This window comes from Lipophrys pholis (genome assembly GCF_963383615.2).
Source record: "Lipophrys pholis genome assembly, chromosome: 16".
Taxonomy (NCBI): Eukaryota; Metazoa; Chordata; class Actinopteri; order Blenniiformes; family Blenniidae; genus Lipophrys; species Lipophrys pholis.
Window position 1 is genome coordinate 10,637,770 of NC_137634.1, and position 19,239 is coordinate 10,657,008.

The window sequence follows — 19,239 nt, forward strand, 5'->3', positions numbered from 1 at the left end:
TGGATTTTCACCCACAGCCCTAAAACATGTTTGATAAATGGTTTATAATAGAGCAACATGTTTGTTTTTGTGTGTGTGGGAGAGACGGAGAGAATGAGGGTGTGGGAGATGTGGTTTTCTTTCAATAATTGATAGAATTCTAGACATGCTTCATGCTCCATTCAGACTCCTCCACAAGCATCTAAATGCAAGGATTAGTCTCCAGTGATCCTATGTTTATTGTTCGGGACACTGAGATCGATCTGATCTCCAGCAATAAATTACTAAAATGTAACTAGAATTGTTTAATATTCAACATATTTAAAGAGCAACAGTCAATTCTGTGTGTGCAAAGAGCAGGACACATCCTGGACTGCTCACCTGTCTGTCAACAAGGCTCACAGAGAGATACAGTCATCCACAAGTCAAATAGTCACACCCACGACCATATAAAGTCAGGAGTTATTCCAACACACGTTTTTGAATCGTGGGTGAAAGATGGGAACAGGGAGAACATGCAAATTCCACACAGCTGGTCCCCCCCAGCCTGTAATTGGTATTCTCTGCGTTACACTTATCAGTGGTTTGCGAGTAAACCACTGATGTTATACTCAACATTTAAATGTTGAGTATAACTCAACATTTAAATGTTCTGTTTAGCTGATTAAAGAGGAGTAAGCCTCATCTCACTGTAGCTGTGCTGCTCTCTGCTGTAGGACTCAGGGAAGGACACCACATCCAGACTACAGCTATTGGACGCATCTGTAGCAGTGTCCTGCCATCTGCTGGCTGTGGCCTGCTCTATTTGTAATTCTTTGCTCTGTTTCACTTTCATGAACGTCACTGAAAATTACCTGGTGCCACAGAAATCAGCATTTATAAACCCAAAAAATAAGCCTGAAATCAAATTTCTTTCTCTCTCTCTCTCTCTCTCTCTCTCTCTCTCTCTCTCTCTGATCTGATGAGGTCACCGTAAAAATAAAAAAAACAAAAACTCTTTTCAAAGCAACAACTGAGGTATTTTTAATACAAGAACTTCTCCAAAGATGGAGACAATCGTCTCATTCATGTGTAGTGAACATAAAACAACACTTCGATGAGCATGCGTCACCTGATCTCATCAAGAACACAGTGAGCACAAAAAAAGAGAAAAAAAAAAAAATAATTGTTTGTTTTTTTCAGTTGTACCAATATGCATGTCCAATTTCAACATCTCACTGGAACCTGAGGTACGTGTGTGTGTGTGTGTGTGTGTGTGTGTCATACAAGTGGGGAACATGATTGCATACTGACTCATGAGGACTCATGCCATGTTGAGGCTGCAATGAGGTTGCACATTTGTAAGTGCAGAGTTTCTCCTCTGGGTGGCGCTGAAGCGATGACGCAACGCTGTGGGAAATCTTTATGGAATCTTACAACTCCTGTCAGTTCACAATCCTCCCAGTCAATAAGTGTAATCTTCAATCTTGAGCTCTCTTGCTCCACAGACAAACAAAATAACTTCTGCTATTAAAGGTCAATGTAAGTACGGATGTTTAAAAGTTTAACATCTATGTATGAGTTTTTATAATTTCAGAACAGTTCATGTCAAGTTTGATTCACATTGAGACTGAACAACATTTAAAAAAGGCCTTGTGACATTATTTACTATAGATTTTTGAAAGTTTAACAAACGTGTGCATTAGCTCAGGCTTACTGATTTCTGAAAATAACTGGTGATATATCGTATCTTAAAAACAAGAATTATGACATATTTTACTTTTTCTACTTTTAAGTAAAATAGAATTGCATGAAAACGTTAATAATACAATGTTGTGTGCTGTAATTCAATCAGGAGGGAAGACAACACAATAGGCTACTCACGTTAATACGAAGTATTTTTACTATTCACACTATGTAATTTTTTTTTCTACTCTTGAAATCACAAGTTCCAATTAATATCCAAACCTTTTATTTGAGAAAATTCCTGCCTCATGTCTTTATTGCCATCATAACAGCATCTACATAGTTTTGTTCTGAGAAATACACTTGAGGTTGCTGTTGAGGTTAAAAAGTAACTACTGCATTGAGTAGTTTTAGAGTTTTCCACAAATGTCTTCATATAGTAATTCTTCTGTTTTTGGATTTAATTTGTACTTCATTGTTTTGGGCATTTAAAGTGTTGAATATAAACTAGAGAATTATATTTTGTTATTAATGCAGATGATGTCTCCGTTTACCAAGTGGAAACACTGCAGGTACAGTTTTGCTGTATTCACGAAGAACCAAAAACTTGTATTTGTCCAGAGTCGGGAGGAATATCTGAGGACATGCACGTTCTCACACAGAGCGAGGCGCCTCTGGTCCCCCACGCTTTGGTTTCAATTACCCACTGATATGTTTACTCCCATATTGACAGCAGCGCAACATGAAGCCTTTCTAACACAGGAAATGCTGTTTTCCATCTTTATTAATAGGTCATACACAGTATGATGCGATATTTGCCAATTCAGCTTCTCATGAACTACCCAAAAGTCTGCGTTGCTCTTTTTTTTTCTCGTCCTTTTTCTCACGTCACAACTAATCCTAAACGATTTACTCCTATTTTCAGATGTCCTTCAGTTGCTTTTTGGTCTGTCTACTTAACTTCTGTGTGGATTTACTTTATTCATGTTGGCTCGCTAAAAACATTCTTCCTCAGCCCCCTCATTTGCCCTCGTATAAAAAAAAAGAAAAAAGAAAAAGGATTAACCAGACACGATTTTTGTCTGTCTGATGGGGTCAGAGCGACTCTTGTTTTCCCTGACAAGTTAAGCCCAAGCTGCTGTGTGTCAGCCAGTTCGTCTTATTACCACAGTTCACTGACAGTGTGAGGATGGCATGTGCCTCATTAGCTGTGTTTGTGCAGTTTGACAGGACTGTGACTATCAAAGTAAACACTATAAATAATGTCACAAAGACAGACAAGATTGGAATTATTATTTTTTTTTTAATGTTATTCTCAAAAAAAACCTAACAAAAACAAAACAAAAAAACCTGAAACCCAGGACAGGTTTTTACTTGTCTCACCTGAGGGTGAGTGTGTGGCAGGACTGAAGGTGTTCAGTTTCAGTCTCTCCTTCCCTCCCTTCCTTCTGGTAATCATCATATCAGCCTGTGGAAACACCTCCTGCTGCAGAGAGGTGCTCGTCAGACCAGTTTCCAGGTCGTGTTTGTGTGTTGATCTTTGGGAAAGCCCTCGTAGCCAGAAGCCGAGACGCAACAGATGATCTTTGGTGCCGTTTTCTGTACTGGAGTTCACATCTGAATCCTGGGACAGAGGAGTTTCACAGGACGGTGAAGGGGTTTGAGTTCATCGATGCAAGGATAACAGATCGCACCAGGTGAGTGTTGCTTTGAGATTCAAGTGCTTTAAGATTTCTCATGAATGCAGTTGTAACTTCAGTGTATCTTCATGGGACTAAACTTGATCTTATTTACTGATTTATGTGGCTGATTTCTAAATCCTTATCTCACATCATGTGTCATAAATATTTCCTCATGTCCAGACTCTGCTGATTTGTGTTAATATTTCACTGGCCATTTATAACCTCAGAGAATTTCCCAAGCACAGGTTAGATCCAAGCCTGCTGTAAAATCATGTGGCGACACTGAAAGCCCTACTGTAGTCAGTGTTTGTGACTTTACTGCCTGTGGCGGCATGTATGCCGGAAATGTGGCAATGCGACCTGGTATCACCTTTACACACTTTTAACAAGAGAAACCAACAATAGAAGACCAAATGCAGCGATAAACTGTTCCTGGCACCTGATCCTAACTAATGTTCCTCGAACAAGAGTAAATTAAGTAACCAAGCCAAAAATAGCCTGCTTGAGCACATAAGCAGGGAACTCTCAAAAAGATAACACTCATGTAATCAACAAAGAGACTCATAACCCTGTTTACGTCCTCACTCAGAGCCATACAGTTGTTTACTGTTTCATGTGAGTAATCCAGCAGCTACAGGTATTCAGGGGAAGGAGCGAACCTGTGTGAAACCAAACACAGCCAGGGTGTGGCTCCTGATTGTGCACATGCATAGAAAGGCCACCAGTGTGTGGAACAGTGAGACGAGCAGGTTACAAGTCCTGGAAACTTCCTCATTGTGGAGCAGGAATGAGGGTCCCGCTGAACTTCTGAGCGGTATGGTGGGCATCTGTGTTTTCTTTTTGTCCCCTCACACTGTGCCAAGTTTTCAAGTGAGAGCTATTTCCAGATGTTTAAAATCTCCTGGCTCCTGGCTCCTGAGACCTTATACGTGACAAAGTGCAAACTCATGTGCATCCTCCACTTGACTGTCTTCACCCAACTTCTAAAGAAATGGTTGGAAAAAGCCTGATCTTTAAATATAGAGCCTGCTGCTTTTACAGAATATTATTTGGTTTTGTTACTCTTGGCAGAAATACATCAATAATGTGTGTCCACAATGATTATGTTGCTTCATATTGGCCAAATGCGACTGAGAGAGTCAGCAGGAAGTTCAAGAGTCGTCCTCAGAGAATACAGCTGTGTTCTTCATCACTGATTCAGTTGTAATTCAGATGTGGCGGGATTATCTATATCTTGTAGTATATGTAAGTGTAAGTAAGAGCTTGAATAAAGGTAGAAAAATGTAACGTGGGCAGGTAAAAAGAGGATTTTGGTACCATCACAGGGTAAACACAGAATAACAGAAAACCACACACACAAACTCACATAAACTGTGCATTCAATTAAAAATAATTTAAAATCAAATACGTGTTTTTTGACTGTGGGATAGAATTGGAGATTGATTATCTTTGCATGCACAGGGAGCACATGCAAACCATACAGGTATGCCCCAAAGCTGGACTCAAACCAGGGAACTATTACTGAGGCCTCAGGACTAACCACCATATGGTCTGTGTTATACAATTTCAGCTTTAACGTATTTCAAAGTTAAAAAAAAAGAAAAGAAACAGAAAGTTTCCTGAACTTGATAAGCAGGATAGAAGATGGGTGGATGGATTGAAATATAAATATTCACACAAGTTGTCCGTTCATTATTCCCATGTGACAAAAACAAATATCATCTCTTTATCTATATAAAATAAGCAGTAAACAGACTTATCATCCTAATTAATGTGAACAATTCAGATTTTTTAAATACCTTAGATTATATCTATACACTGCACATACATCCGTTAGCAGAGTCTGGAGGGACTTCAGGTCAAAGGACAATCTGCTCTGGGAATGAAGTAATGACGAGATTTACAGGACCTACTTCAGCAAATGTTTCCCCCGAAACACCACAGTCAGAGAGTTTGGGGAGATATCCTGCCCTTATATAAAGTCTAAAGGTTCTGGTGTCTGTCCTCAGTCTGCAGCTGTGAGGCTTCATCGTCTGGACCATGTTCTCCTCCGCTGTCCCGTACAAAAACCAGCACTATGCTGAGCTGAAGAGGGACTGCATCAACAGCAAGACCCTGTTTGAGGATGCAGAGTTCCTTGCCATTAATACGTCGCTGTACTTTAAAAAACCACCGCCTGGTTATGTGGAGTGGAAACGTCCTGGGGTAAGTGCAATTGGTGGTTGGAGTCATGCTTCCATTACCTCACTGTGTAATCATGGCTGCAAATGAACTAAGAGCCCCCCTTTTTTACTTTTTTTAAAACTTTTTTTTTGTGCGTCTTACTATTTTCTCATTGTAACTTCTCTCATGCAGGAAATAAGTACAGCACCCCGTCTGTTTGTGGAGGGCATCAGCTCTCATGACTTGAACCAAGGTGTTGTGGGAAACTGCTGGTTTGTTGCGGCCTGCTCCTGTCTGGCTTTGAAGCCAAATCTCTGGAAGAGAGTGAGTGAAAACCTCCTTTAATCGGACCGTGGGATATGACAGGCTGATTAGTAACACAGTTACAATCGCTGAAGTCTGAATGGAAACAGTTGTGAAGCTGCGGTCTCTTTCTTTCAGTCTTAGGTCTGCTGTTTGCTTTAATACGACCTGGAGATGCTGTCGGTTGCTATCGCGCTAAGGCCCTGTTTACATGCAAAATGTCTCATTAGGTCTGAAATGACCTGGCATTAGCTTGTATCCACAATAGTCATGATGTATTTAAAAACCTTAAAGAAACTTCAGGTCACCTTTATAAGACAAAGGATGTTTGTGTAACAAAAGGAGCTGGTTTCTCTTCCTTTAAAGGAGCTGATTTCGGTTGAATTGTAGCGGGAATCTATTAAGATACCTATTAATTTGAATGACTCACACAGTGCTGACAGTTCAGGACGTGTCACAACAACACTAGAATAGTACAGCAGAATATCAAGAAGAGACTTTATTAAAGGTGCCATAAAAAGCAATGCAAAAGTTACTTTCCCAGCTAAGTAGTCACTCATATAGTTTATTTTTCTGTTTCTGAGAAGTCACTGTTGTAAAGACCAACGCGTGATTTTTTTTTTTGTTTGTAAACGGCATGAATTCATCTTATTGACAGCAAAAGTCTCGTTAAATGAGAACATCATAGTGTGGTGATGTGTTGCCTTTTAGGGAAATCCAATTCTTTATACACCAACATCAACAGAAGTAAAACACAAATAACCCTGGGAGAGAAACACAGGGGATCGATGATTCTTGTTGAGGATGTTTGATAAGTTTCATTATGTTAATGAGTTACAAACCATAGACATGCCTTCAACTTATAAAGCAGGAAACAAAGAACCAGTTATGAGCTTTACATGCACTCTTTGAAAAAGTGTTTTCCTCTTCTGAGAACTGACCGTGCAAAATTAAACTGATCACAGAAAACAAAAAACAACCTTGGAAAGTATCCACTCTAAACTAATACGCTCTCCCCCATTCTTCCTTATTAAAAGTTCCCACAGAGTAGGACGGCTACATAATGTAATATTCAGGACTTGGTCACAGTTCAGATCACACAAAGATTTGGCGCGAGTGCTGTCAGGAAGTTTCGGGCCCTTTTCATCTCCAGATTGGCTTCGCTGTCTTCTGCAGGTCATTCCTGACTGGCAGGAGCAGGAGTGGGATCCCAAATATCCGGAGAACTACGCTGGGATCTTTCACTTCCAGTTCTGGATCTTCGGGAAGTGGGTGGACGTGGTGGTGGACGACCGACTGCCTACGATCGGCGGAGAGCTCATCTACTGCCACTCAAAAGACAACAACGAGTTCTGGAGCGCTCTGCTCGAGAAGGCCTACGCCAAGTCAGTGAAACTCTACCACACTATCCTTTAGGAAGATTGGAATGATTTCTGCTTCTCTTTTATATCTATGCTCATTTCATACTATTCTCTTAAGCCTTTGTTGCTGGTGCGTCAGTTACACGCTGTATAAACAGACAAAGAAAACTAAACTGAAACAAATATCAATGTTATTCTCCCTGTAACAGCTGTTGACGACACAATATTAGTCTGGCTATGTTCTATTATTTGCCCAGTATTTTCAACATGCCTCTGTCCCCTCTGTGCCCAGGCTCTCGGGCTGCTATGAGTCTTTGGAGGGAGGAAATACCGGAGACGCTGTGGTGGATTTCAGTGGCTCTGTGGCTGAAGCCATCAAGCTGGATGAAGAGGGTTACCATAGGGACCAAGAAAAACAAGACCAGCTGTTTGAGGATCTCCTGAAGGTGTACGACCGTGGAGGAATCATAAGCTGCTCCATAAGGGTCAGTGCTCCGCCTCAGTGGTCTCCCGTGTCTCAGTCCTCCAGAGATGCTGGCGATCGTGACTGTTTTCTTCGACCTCTCACAGGCACTGCCTCACGAGATCGAGAACCAGATGGCCAACGGGCTGGTGAAAGGCCACGCATACTCAGTAACCGCAGTGAAGAAAGTACGTCTGGGTCACGGGCTGCTGGCCTACTTCAAGAACGAAACCATCCCTCTGATCCGCATGAGGAACCCCTGGGGCAAGACGGAGTGGAAAGGAGCCTGGAGTGACAGGTGAGGGGACCTCACTTCATCTGCCATGTTTTTTTTAAATTGTATTTTCACATTAAAAATATCCACACTATTTCTTTCACTGACACTTTTTGTTTAACTTTGTTAGCTTTCAGAAGTTAGTACCGTGTGTCTGGTCATTCATGGAAAGTTGTGGTCGAAACTGTGATCACTGTGGTTGAATCACTGGAGCAGAACCGGATTATTCACTTCGGTCTGCTGTGAGAAAGCCAGGAAAACTTTTGACTTCATAAAATCCGGTTCTGAGTAAAGAGCAGGAAATGGTTCTTACTCTAAAGCTCACCGGGGCTTTGCATGATAACTTGAGTGAAATAATTTACCATTTTTTGGTAAAAGTGAGCACACTGTGGGCCATACTGAGCATACAAGGAAATCCTGACAACTGGATTGTATTTCAGGAGTTTTCATTGACTCACTACAGAGTATAATATACTGTATGTGCTACATTTGATGACTCAAATTTCGGATTGTTTTGTTTGATGTTCAGCTCTGAGGAATGGGAAAAGATTGGCGACATGGAGAGAGGAAACCTCGGCATCACAGTGGAGGATGACGGAGAGTTTTGGTGAGTGGGCGACATGTGGGGTTCCTCCTTTGGGGTTTATTTATGGTGAGAATTTGAACATTTTCCCCGCTTGCATCAACAGGATGTCCTTCTCGGACTGGTGCAAGTACTTCACAGACGCAGACGTTTGCCGCGTCATCAACACGTCGGTGGTCAGCGTCCACAAGACATGGCACGAGGTGATGCACTTCGGGAGCTGGACTAAAAACGCAGAGCCGCTGTTAAACCGCTGCGGAGGCTGCGCTAACCACAAACCAACATTCCTGCAGAACCCACAGGTACCGCCGGCTCTCTCTCACCAACGCATGGTCACGTGTTCACACTCAACACGGACTCTTTCTCAACCTGTCTTGCAGTACCTCTTTGACGTCACAAAGGAGGTGGACGAGGTCCTGATCTCCTTGCAGCAGAAAGACATGAAGATACACAGGAGATTTGGTCAAGGAGAAAATCTCTCCATTGGCTTCTGTGTCATCCAGGTAAATAGATGGATGTGTGGGCTTTGTAGAAACACCCACCCACCCAAATGTCCCTTAGAGTCTACAAAATCTTCCGAGATAGTTTATCAGCAGAAATCTGTGCGATATGCATGAAACCCCGTGTATAGCAGTATAACAATAAATCAAAGGTTTGGACAGTTCTTTAGAAACCCTGTACAATTATTCGAATGAAGCTGATAAACACTGTGATCATTACGGAGGAAATGATGTTTGTTCTGGGATGAAGTCATGGATTTCGGCTTATTTTGGGTGAAAACAAGGATTTGCCAGTTTTATCAGAACTAAAACAAAACATTTCAACAAGAGCCTGAAGCACAAATGATCAAACACACAAAATATGAATACATGTACTGATTGTTTCAGTGGGAAATGTGCTGTGGAGCCAATGAAATTCAGGAATCATTTCTTCAAACTCTCCCTAAGGTGCAGCCGGTGGACGCCTCTGGTCTCAGCTGTGCGGTTATTAATCATAACGCTTGTGTTGTGAGATTGTTGTGTCTTGTGAGATAAGTGATTTAGTAGAAACGCAATGCGCAGGGCAAATATGAAATACAATCTCCATGAGAATCTGAGGAGTTCAGATTCAGCTTAAGATTATTACTATTTTACAAGTTCTATTTCAGTTGTCAAGATTAAGCATTAGTCTTTACAAAAAAAAACAAAAAAAAACAACAACATTTGGTTCAACTCGCTGCACCATAAAGCCTTTATTCATATAACCTGCAGAGCTGACCTCACATTTCCTGCAGTGAGATTTAATGGTCAGAGATCTGGCTAAATTCAAACACACACGCTCTTATCATGCCGACAGAAGTGCTGCCAGAGGGAGGGGTGGGCCCTGAATGACAGCAGTAGACACTGAGCCAAAAGGAGCTGGTACCATAAAAAAAAAAAAACTGCAGCTGGGTGCACACAGCCTGGTGAACAACAGTGAAATGTTAACATTGATTTATCCCTTGTCATCTATTATGTAAGTGATTTGAGCTCTATCTGAACCTAAACCATTTCATGTGCTCTTATGGGCATCGCTCTATATTTTAAAAGTGGCATCCTTAATTTTTATATTGTACATAGCTCATGTTGTGTAAGTGTTTGTCAGTGCCATCATCTAAAAAACATGCAAACAGATGCAGAGCAACAAGTGCAGATTGTAACATCACTTTGTCAAATGCTCAAAACTGTCAAAATGAAATATACTCATTCTAATTCCTGACAAAATCTTTGAAGAAAATTATGTAATTTTCAACATCGTGAGTTTTTTTTTTCATGCGTTCTATTTTAAAGTCCATTCTTCTGAATGTGCAACAAATGACTGTGTTATATATTTGGAAAATGTGTTCAGAATGGATAATGTTGGCAAAAGCCAATCACTTCACTGATTATTGTTTTGTTTTTTGTTTTTTTAACAAATCCATCCACACATTGTGGCTTTGATGGCCTAGTTTCACTGTTGTTATGTTCATTACTCTTACTAAAGTAGTGCGAGAATAAATGAGAAACAGTAGTAAATTTAATTGAAAAATCAGGGTTAGGTTTTTGTTGTCCTGTGGGCTGTGATGCATCGTCTGGTGGACCAGTTGATTATGATTTACACCTCCACTCTGTTCATATTCACTGTTTTATTGTTGTTGTTGTTGTGTTCCCTGGATATTTGTTAGTTGTAAAACTGCATAGAGCAATAATTAATCATGCAGTAAATGTGGATACTCTAATCATAAAAGTTATGATCTGTCTACTTAGCTTAAGACACATTGAAATATTTGTCCAGCATCTCAGCTCACACATTGACTTTAAATTATGTGGCTACTATGAAAACCGATGACTGGCTGGTAATGAGATAATGAGGGGCCATGAGGGGGTTTTCCTTTCATTTTACACTTCTTTAATTTCACCAGGGCAACACTGCACTTTAATTCCACACACTGGATTGGATTTGCTATTTTACTCCTTTTTCTTTTCTGCCACCAGGAGGCACAATATGCTGCGTGTGAAGCAGAAAGCACTTTGTTTTTCCTCCTAATGATAATTTTACATGTGTTGGAGTTGGTATTGAATCAGTTGAGCATACATTTATGGATGCCTGCATCAAAATGCGGTCTAATTAAAAAGAATGATAAGCCTAATGTTCTTGAAAAACTAAAGCGCTTGCTCTGCCAATAAAGTCTGGCGGCTGTGAATGATGTATTGTTCTATTCCTACATTACAGTGGAAGCAGGAGTCTGCTATTGCAGCTCAGTGAGCTGGAGTTACTTTTTACTACTTTACACACACACACACACACACACACACACACACACACACACACACACACACACACACACACACACACACACACACACACACACACACACACACACACACACACACACACACACACACACACACACACCACAACTCTTCATATCAAGAAATTGCCTCCTACTCTGCACTGTTGGCCTCTGAAGTGTAGGGAGGAAGTAGAGAGTATTTTAATGAAATTAGAAGTACCTTAAGCTTTTAATGTTCACCACTTGAGTAAACGACTGTTGCCTCCCTCTGTTTCCAGGTGGAAAAGAACAGGAAGTATCGTCTGCATGACATCCTGACGCAGAAGGCTCTGGAGACCTCCGCCTACATCAACGCCCGCACTGTGTTCGTGAGAGCCGATCTGCCTCAGGGCCGATATGTCATCATCCCCACCACCTTCAAGCCCTACACGCTGGGCGAATACATGCTCCGAGTTTTCACCGATGTGGACTCGGGCTGCCGGTAAGGCAGTGAAATTGTAAAGCTCCTGACTCCCTCTTGTCCTCCCTCTTTTCCCCTCCTGTTTACGGTGGTCTTCATCAGGGTGATGTGGCGCTTTGCAGGAGCGTTTTACTGTCTTAGGCACATAAACTGCACAAAGGAGCCGCACAGACTTTCAGAAAGAGCAAGCTGAGTATTAAGACTGTTTTCCTTGCTCATAGATTCACCTTCTTGATGTGTAAGGTTAAAAACTGAGTGAAGCAGACCGCACCACAGCTCACGACTTCTCCAGTGTTTACTTCATTTTGGCCAGACTTACAGGCCCCTGGTAATAGCTCTTGTTAAATCGAACTTGGTTTTTTCAAAAAAAAAAAATTATACGCTTTAAAGGGGGAAACTCAAATTGCCAATAAAGCTTATGTTGTTTATTTTGGTTTTTTAAAATACATGCAGATCTGATGTAAAATTATTGAAAAGATAAGTTTCCAACATGGAGACACATTCTGCTCATTCAATACATCAGTGTGACTGCATCAACTATCTCCTGGCCATTCAGGAACAAAATGCCACTAAAACATAAACTCAGCCTCTGTCCCGCTCCTTGCTCTCTCCTCTCGCAGGGAACTGACTGAGGACAAGCCGAGGATACGATGCTGGAGTTCATTCCTGGGATACCCTCAAGTAGTGACTCATGTCTACGTCCATGAAGCCGAAGGGCTGCAGAACCAGGACAGCTCAGGAGGTTGGATGGCTCACACACACACACAACTCCATGAAATATGTTCAGTAATCCGGTTCACTAACATACATCTTTTTCTTTGGTTTTATGAAGGCGCAGACCCCTACGTGATTATATACTGTGAGGGCAAGTCTGTGAAGTCCTCCATCAAAAAAGACACTTTGAAACCAGAGTTTGCTACGAGTGGTGTTTTCTACAGGAAAAAGCCCCGAAAGCCCTTAACAGTGGAGGTAAGACCGACTTATCTCTCCTGGCATTTTTCTCAATGGCCAACAGTGCAAAGGCTGTTAGAGTCATCTTGAGATTCAGATAGAAAACTGCATTTTTTTTACAGTGTCGATAGTTCAGTATGTGTGTTCAAATTTTATCACAGTTTAATCGAAAACATCCTTTTATAGCCGAAACAAGTCAAATGAAATCTTTAATCAAAAAATGAAATATGAATAACGGTGATTATTTCACCTCTGCACTACTTTTTTTTAAATCATCCCATCAGATATTTATGCAAAAAAGCATTTATTGTCCTGGTCTTTTTGTATCATAACAATTTATTGAACATAAGCAGAGCTACAAATCGGAAAATTCCGTATAAAAATTTTTTCAAGGAAGATTCCGCAAGCTTAATTTTTGTGGAATATTTCATTAGAGCTCACAAATGAATGGACTAAACATGCAGGCCTGTAATCAAATAAACGTCATAAGGTTAATTGGCTGTAATTGAGGGCACGGCACCTCATTTGCCAGATTATTGCTCAGAATAATTTGAGTATTCTTTCAGCATATTACACAACCATTCACCTGCTCACTTTATGCACCTCAGAGCTGCAGGAGCCGAGGCAGGGAACGTCCGGATCAAATCACCACTTCAACACACCCAAGGCCAATTTAGATTCACCAATTAATGACAAACATGCTTTTAGCCAAAACCAATTGTGCCAAATCTTTGCGAGATGGGCTGAGGACAGGATGGATGAGACGGTGAATCACCTTAAACCTGACTGCTCTTCTTCAGGTGTGGAACAGTAACGCAGTGAAGGACGAGTTCATGGGCCAGGTTGTGCTGTCCGGGGCAGTGAAGGACACCAATGCCCCTCAGAGGCTTCAGCTGAGAAAGCAAGGTCGGCAGATGGCCGACGAGATGCCCGGCAACATCACTCTGAGGATCGTCACTTCCACTCAGCTGACTGCCATCTGACCTCCACCGCGACCTGGGGAAATCTTTTTCAGCTCTGACAATCATGTGTGACTTACCTGGCATGTGCCATCATCGAAGCAGCAAAACCAGCCGCAGTATGATGTGTTTTTTTTACATGAATGAATGCTGTTATTTGCACATTGGCGAATTATACGAACATTTAGAGGTGAGCAGACAGACGGAATGTCTCCTCTGGCTGGTTTCCTTTTTTTTTTCTTCCTTTTTTTTTTTTTTATCAATTTTGTTTTTAAATCTTAAAAGTGTTTATGTTTTTATGAACTGTACTACAACGTTACATGATACTGTGAGGACAGAGGCAGTCACACTATGGCTACTGTATGAGATATGATAGATAGAATCTTACAATGAGCTGCATGTCATCACCTGAAAATCAAAACGGATTAATAAAATGAGCTGAGATAACATCTGCAACAACTTAAAACAATTTCAATATATTAACTCAATGTGTAATATTTAAGTAAGACTGCTGAGTCTGTGTGATTCTCAGAACAGAGAAAAAAGTACAAAACTTTCATTGGGATGTGTAATGTTATAGATAAATGTGTTTATCCATAACAATGCTATCAATATTGATCACTTGTCAGCTTCATCAGATTATTCCAGCACCAAAGTAGGACCATCAGAGCATCATGCTTCCATGACTACCAAACATGAAGCACAGGGAGAGTCATATATTTTTTTGATGATTTTCTACTGGAAATAATACAAATAATAAAAATGTGAAACATTTCTGAGGGAAATAAACAATGAATACAGACTACTTTCTAGTTGTGCTGGTCTCTCTATTCTACTGTGTTTGAGTTGTTGTTGACGTTTATTAGAAACTGGAAATAGAGTCATCATGGGTGGTATCCTGGAAGATCCTCCCCTTTCTCTGCTCCCTGCCAATCACAGGTGAACTCAACTCTGTGTCGCCGTTATTCACAGCACGACCATGAATGACCGTAATTGCGTGTTATGATGCCAACGCTACAAATTACCTGAAGTAAGCGTTATGCTGCAGGTATGTATTATCCTGTCAGTGGCTTCACCCAGTTTACTTTCCATTGTAAAACGATGACAAATTGAATATTCTTAACAGAATAAACAGAAAAAATATCTTCAGATTAAACCATGACACAACTCTAGTTTTTCCTCCTCTTTTTATTTCAGTCCAGTTCCCAAACTGCAATATTTTTTTTTACACTCAAGACACAGCCATGCACAATTCAAAGTTCAAAAAGTCTATTGCTTCAACCACAATTAAAAATAGTTTATCCAAAACCTCATTTCCCCGTCACTTATTTGTCCTTTTCAAAGATGGGGAAGGGCCTGCTGAGGTATGCCAGATGGATCAGCAGTTTTACAAAGCTAGACAATAATAAGAGTAATAATAATCATAATAATAATAAAGATAATAATTTAAAAAGTAACATTTTTTGTCTTTGTTCCATTCTCTTGATACACATTAATAGAGGAATTTTCACACCACGTGTACAGGTTTACACATTCAGAAGATAGGAATGTACAGGAGCAACCACAGAAAAGGGGCACGTCAGCGGCGTCTCTCGTCACGAAATTCACCTTTGTGCTCATAGTTCAGACCTGTACATGGGGCAGAGGCCAAATGTCCCGGGGCCAGCGAAGCTTCCTGACCGGCCACCCACACCTACCGCACGCACACAAACTAACACTCAGCAGTGGTACTCGGGACAGACTGTGTGGGCCCGCACACAGAGCGCTGCATTCATGGGCTCTCTGTCCGGATGAAGGAGTGTCCGATAAAGCCAGAACAGGAGAGGTGGATCCAGGAGTGCAGCGACAGCGTGTGACTCGGTATTTTTCTCTTTTCTGATTTTCCAGGGTGCAAAACATTTATTGATACATACCATAGAGCAACCTGAATATTGTCATTTGAAGTTACATAGTTCTGAAAAAAAGGTGTGTGTCCCCCCCCCAATCCTATTTACATACGTACATACATTTTCTAACAATCTTAACCTATCTGAAGATGAGATACAGTGTATAGTCTGTTTTACATGCATGTGTTTCTGTTGCATCCTCCTGTCTAACATCACTCCTTCATCTCCTGTACATTTGCTGTACAAATGGAGGTACAATGTGACTAAAGCAGCTACCCTGCACCCCAAAAGTCAAGGTGGACAACATGAGTGAGTGAGGCATCTTGTAGTGCAGACTGAGGTAGCCCCCTGACACACACACACGCACACACACACACACACACACACACACACACACACACACACACACACACACACACACACACACACACACACACACACACACACACACACACACACACACACACACACACACACACGGAGGGATGCTACATGGGAAAACTGTCTGACGAAGCTAACAAATACAGACGGAAAACAGAGCTCCTGTACAGGAATAAGATTAAGATTTACCTGATGAGCAGGGAATGGTAACTAACGATGCTGCCTACTACTTCTATTACGGCTTCTGTTTTCGCCGCTCACAAAGAGAAAGGTACAATCAGAAAAAATGGCACTCACTCACTCTTCAGATCTATGGATTGCATCCCCCTCTGGAACCTGTCACACGTCTAAAATTCACAACAAAGTGTTTCATATGGAAAAGTCATATCAGACACAAGAACACTAAAACCGAATGATGGCGGAGCAGCATCTTAAATACAGAAGGGTGGGGGCGGGGTGGTGGTGGTGGTGAGGCAGGTGGGTGAGGAGCACAGTTGGTGGTCAGAGCCTCGTTGGACATCAGCACAGTTTGTTGTATATTCGGTATGTTGTATATTCCTGTAGGCCAAAACACCTGTTGGCTTTTGATGCAAACAAGTGTTTTTGAAGGCAAATAATGACAGTGGTTTTCATCTGGTTTGTAAATGTTACTCAGCATCAGTGATTTTTACATTTACACCATTTGGCCATCAGAGAGGGAATCCTTTTATTTTCCCGGTTTAGGAAGGAAGGTGGATGCTTGGAGCACTGTGGGGGTCAGGAAGTGTGGAACTGGACCCCTGTGGCACTGTAAGGGGGGGGGGGGACTATCACCTTCTGATGGGACTATGGATTTATCGTTTCCTTGACGCTTTACACCACAAGTTTTTGCTAGTATATGCAGGGATGCAGGGTTGTAAATGCTCTTTAGGATGACCTGGACAGCATACATTGTTATACTGACCCTATTTAATAGTCCAGTATTAAGAAGCAAAAGATGATTTGAATTTGCAAAACATTGCCTCCAGTGCAGAGTGACCACACGTCTAAAAAACAGCTGAATGGGAAACACAAAAATTCCTCACTGATAGATGACTCAGAACATTTTTGGTTGGTTAAATATTGTGGATAATGTTGAATACTATTCGTGATGTTTTGCGGCTATTTTATGCAGAAAATAACTAAATAACCCCCCAGAAAAAAAAAAACGGTCTCCAGTGATTACTGCCTGAAAAAAGCATTTTACTGGTAATAAATACATGGAGATCACTGAAGGATATTTAAAGCTGGCATAAGTTATGAGAAATGATTCCTGACTTTGTTCCCCCTGTAGCTGCACCCCTACACACATTCACACATGGCCACACACACACACACACACACACACTCATGCAGACTAAATCACCTCGTGATGCGACGCTCTGCAGGGGAGTAGCAGTGTTTCTCCACGGAGCCAGAGTCATGCAGGTAAAGGACGGGTCCAGAGTCACTCTCTCACATCGGCTGGTCTCTGCAGGTGCAGGTGGGGCCTGTCGGTGCTCCGCGAGAGGACGAGAAGAAAGCAAACCGAGCCTGAGGCCGAGCGTCGGAGGGATCACAGTTTTGTGTTTTGTTCTTCTTCGATCCAGCAGGTTATTCCGGAAGGAGAGCACACTTTATTTTCAATTCATTCACCCCTTTTTTTTCTTTCAGTTTTGGTAACGACTGCCCCCAAACTGAGACGTATGACACAAAGAGAAGTGCACAGTTTGAAGACGCACGCACACACGCACACACGCACGCACGCACGCACGCACGCACGCACGCACGCACGCACGCAGTCATACACACACACACCCACACACTCAAGCATACTTGTGATAGACTGCTCTACATGTACAGAGTGCTGGAGAAGTAAACGAGGAGACAAGGTCTTTTCAGCAGCACGGGCTGATAGGCTGCGAGGCCAGATGTCCCTCCTACATATGAGGCCAGGGGGTCGTTAGTCTTTGTGCTGTCACTGTAAGTCACAAAAACCCCTCTTGTGCTGTCACTGTCACATCACCCACCGCCAATTCATCCAAGCCCCTGCTGCCACGAGCGCACATTTCACAGACAGGGCTTCATCCACGGGTGCGGACAGCCAGCACACCCTAGCGGCTGCTGTTCTTTATGGCTTCCTTCGCAGCTACAATCAGAGGCGTCAGGCTGGATAGAGGCTTTGCCAGCTTGAGGAAGGAATGCTGCAGAGAGAAATGAAATCAAATGTTTGTAAGGAGAGTGTCAGATGTCTAGATATAAAATAACCGAAAAGACAGCAAAAACAGGGAGACCAAATTCTGTGTTTCTTATCCTGAAGTTGTGATTCCAGAAGCGACATGTGCTGTGTTCTTTGCATTTGTACAAGTTAATTTTCCACATTGAACCAGGAATATTCTTGCTGAGAGCTAAGAGTACTAACCGTGACATCACTGTGCGTCAATTTATTACCCGTTAAAGTAAATATTCTGTGTGATTGGTATCTGTTTTACCTGAAGCAACTCCTTGGCGGAGCCTCTGCGGTCCACATCCATCTCCAGACAGCGGTTGAGGAAATCTCTGAACACAGATGACAGTCTCTCTGGGTTTTGCAGCTCTGGGGTCCCATTGGTTGCTATCAGGTAAAGCGCCTAGAAAGACCAGCGAGATCAAACATGAGGTCACAACAGAAGAGCATTCCGAATATTTTTATCTTAATGTATGACTCCTTCAGTGATTAACACAGCCCTGGCTGCATATTAAGTCTTACCCTGAGAGGATTCTCATTCAGGTAAGGCGGTTCTCCCTCCACCATCTCTATCGCCATAATTCCTAGAGACCAGATATCCACTTTTGGCCCGTAAGCCTTCCGAGTCACGACCTCCGGTGCCATCCAGTAAGGCGTTCCCACCATCGTGCTGCGCTTGTTCTGCTCAGGAGTGATCTGAGCACAGAAGCCGAAGTCGGCTGCAGAGAGAAGCAGAGAGGTTTTTTTTACAACCATTAATGTATGTATATGTTTACCTCAGTATTTCATCAACATTCATTAAAACAGCTCCTGTTGTTGAGCAAATGTTGCTTTGTACTTTAGTTTTTCCATAACTGAAACGACTTAAAACATGAAGTCTTACTGAGCTTGACGGATCCGTCCATACCCAGGAGGATGTTGTCACTTTTTATATCTCTATGGATCACCTGGTTGGAGTGTAGGAAGTCCAGAGCTTGAAGACACTATTTAAAAAAAGAAAAGAAAATTTCTTAAAACATGGCCTGTGCCGAGTTCACATAAACTATACGCAGTCCTGTTTCTTGGCTGCAGGAGAAACTCCCACCTGAACGTGAGGGTCACCCCACCACAGCCA

General features: G+C 41.9%; 2 protein-coding genes across 3 annotated transcripts in view; one reads left to right on the forward strand and one right to left on the reverse strand.

Annotated features, from left to right (window-relative positions):
• The first annotated feature begins 3,084 nt into the window (after nucleotides 1-3,084).
• Nucleotides 3,085-14,805, forward strand: LOC308121677 (calpain-5-like). The gene is made up of 13 exons (XM_080483066.1): nucleotides 3,085-3,341; nucleotides 5,336-5,531; nucleotides 5,682-5,813; nucleotides 6,969-7,177; nucleotides 7,446-7,638; nucleotides 7,724-7,914; nucleotides 8,420-8,497; nucleotides 8,580-8,775; nucleotides 8,854-8,976; nucleotides 11,543-11,745; nucleotides 12,345-12,466; nucleotides 12,557-12,693; nucleotides 13,476-14,805. Exons 2-13 carry the CDS (start codon nucleotides 5,367-5,369, stop codon nucleotides 13,656-13,658), a joined length of 1,932 nt encoding a protein of 643 aa, XP_080339192.1. The 5' UTR covers nucleotides 3,085-3,341; nucleotides 5,336-5,366; the 3' UTR covers nucleotides 13,659-14,805.
• Nucleotides 14,806-17,103: 2,298 nt separating this feature from the next.
• Nucleotides 17,104-19,239, reverse strand: part of LOC308121678 (serine/threonine-protein kinase PAK 3) — a 29,389-nt gene continuing 27,253 nt past the window's right edge. For both annotated transcript variants that reach the window (XM_080483068.1, XM_080483067.1), the window contains 4 exons: nucleotides 19,009-19,108; nucleotides 18,648-18,844; nucleotides 18,391-18,528; nucleotides 17,104-18,102 (listed from right to left, as the gene is read on the reverse strand). In XM_080483068.1, the coding sequence (XP_080339194.1) occupies nucleotides 18,013-18,102; nucleotides 18,391-18,528; nucleotides 18,648-18,844; nucleotides 19,009-19,108 (525 nt within the window). In that variant the 3' untranslated portion in view covers nucleotides 17,104-18,012. The remainder of the gene's footprint in view (nucleotides 18,103-18,390; nucleotides 18,529-18,647; nucleotides 18,845-19,008; nucleotides 19,109-19,239) is intronic.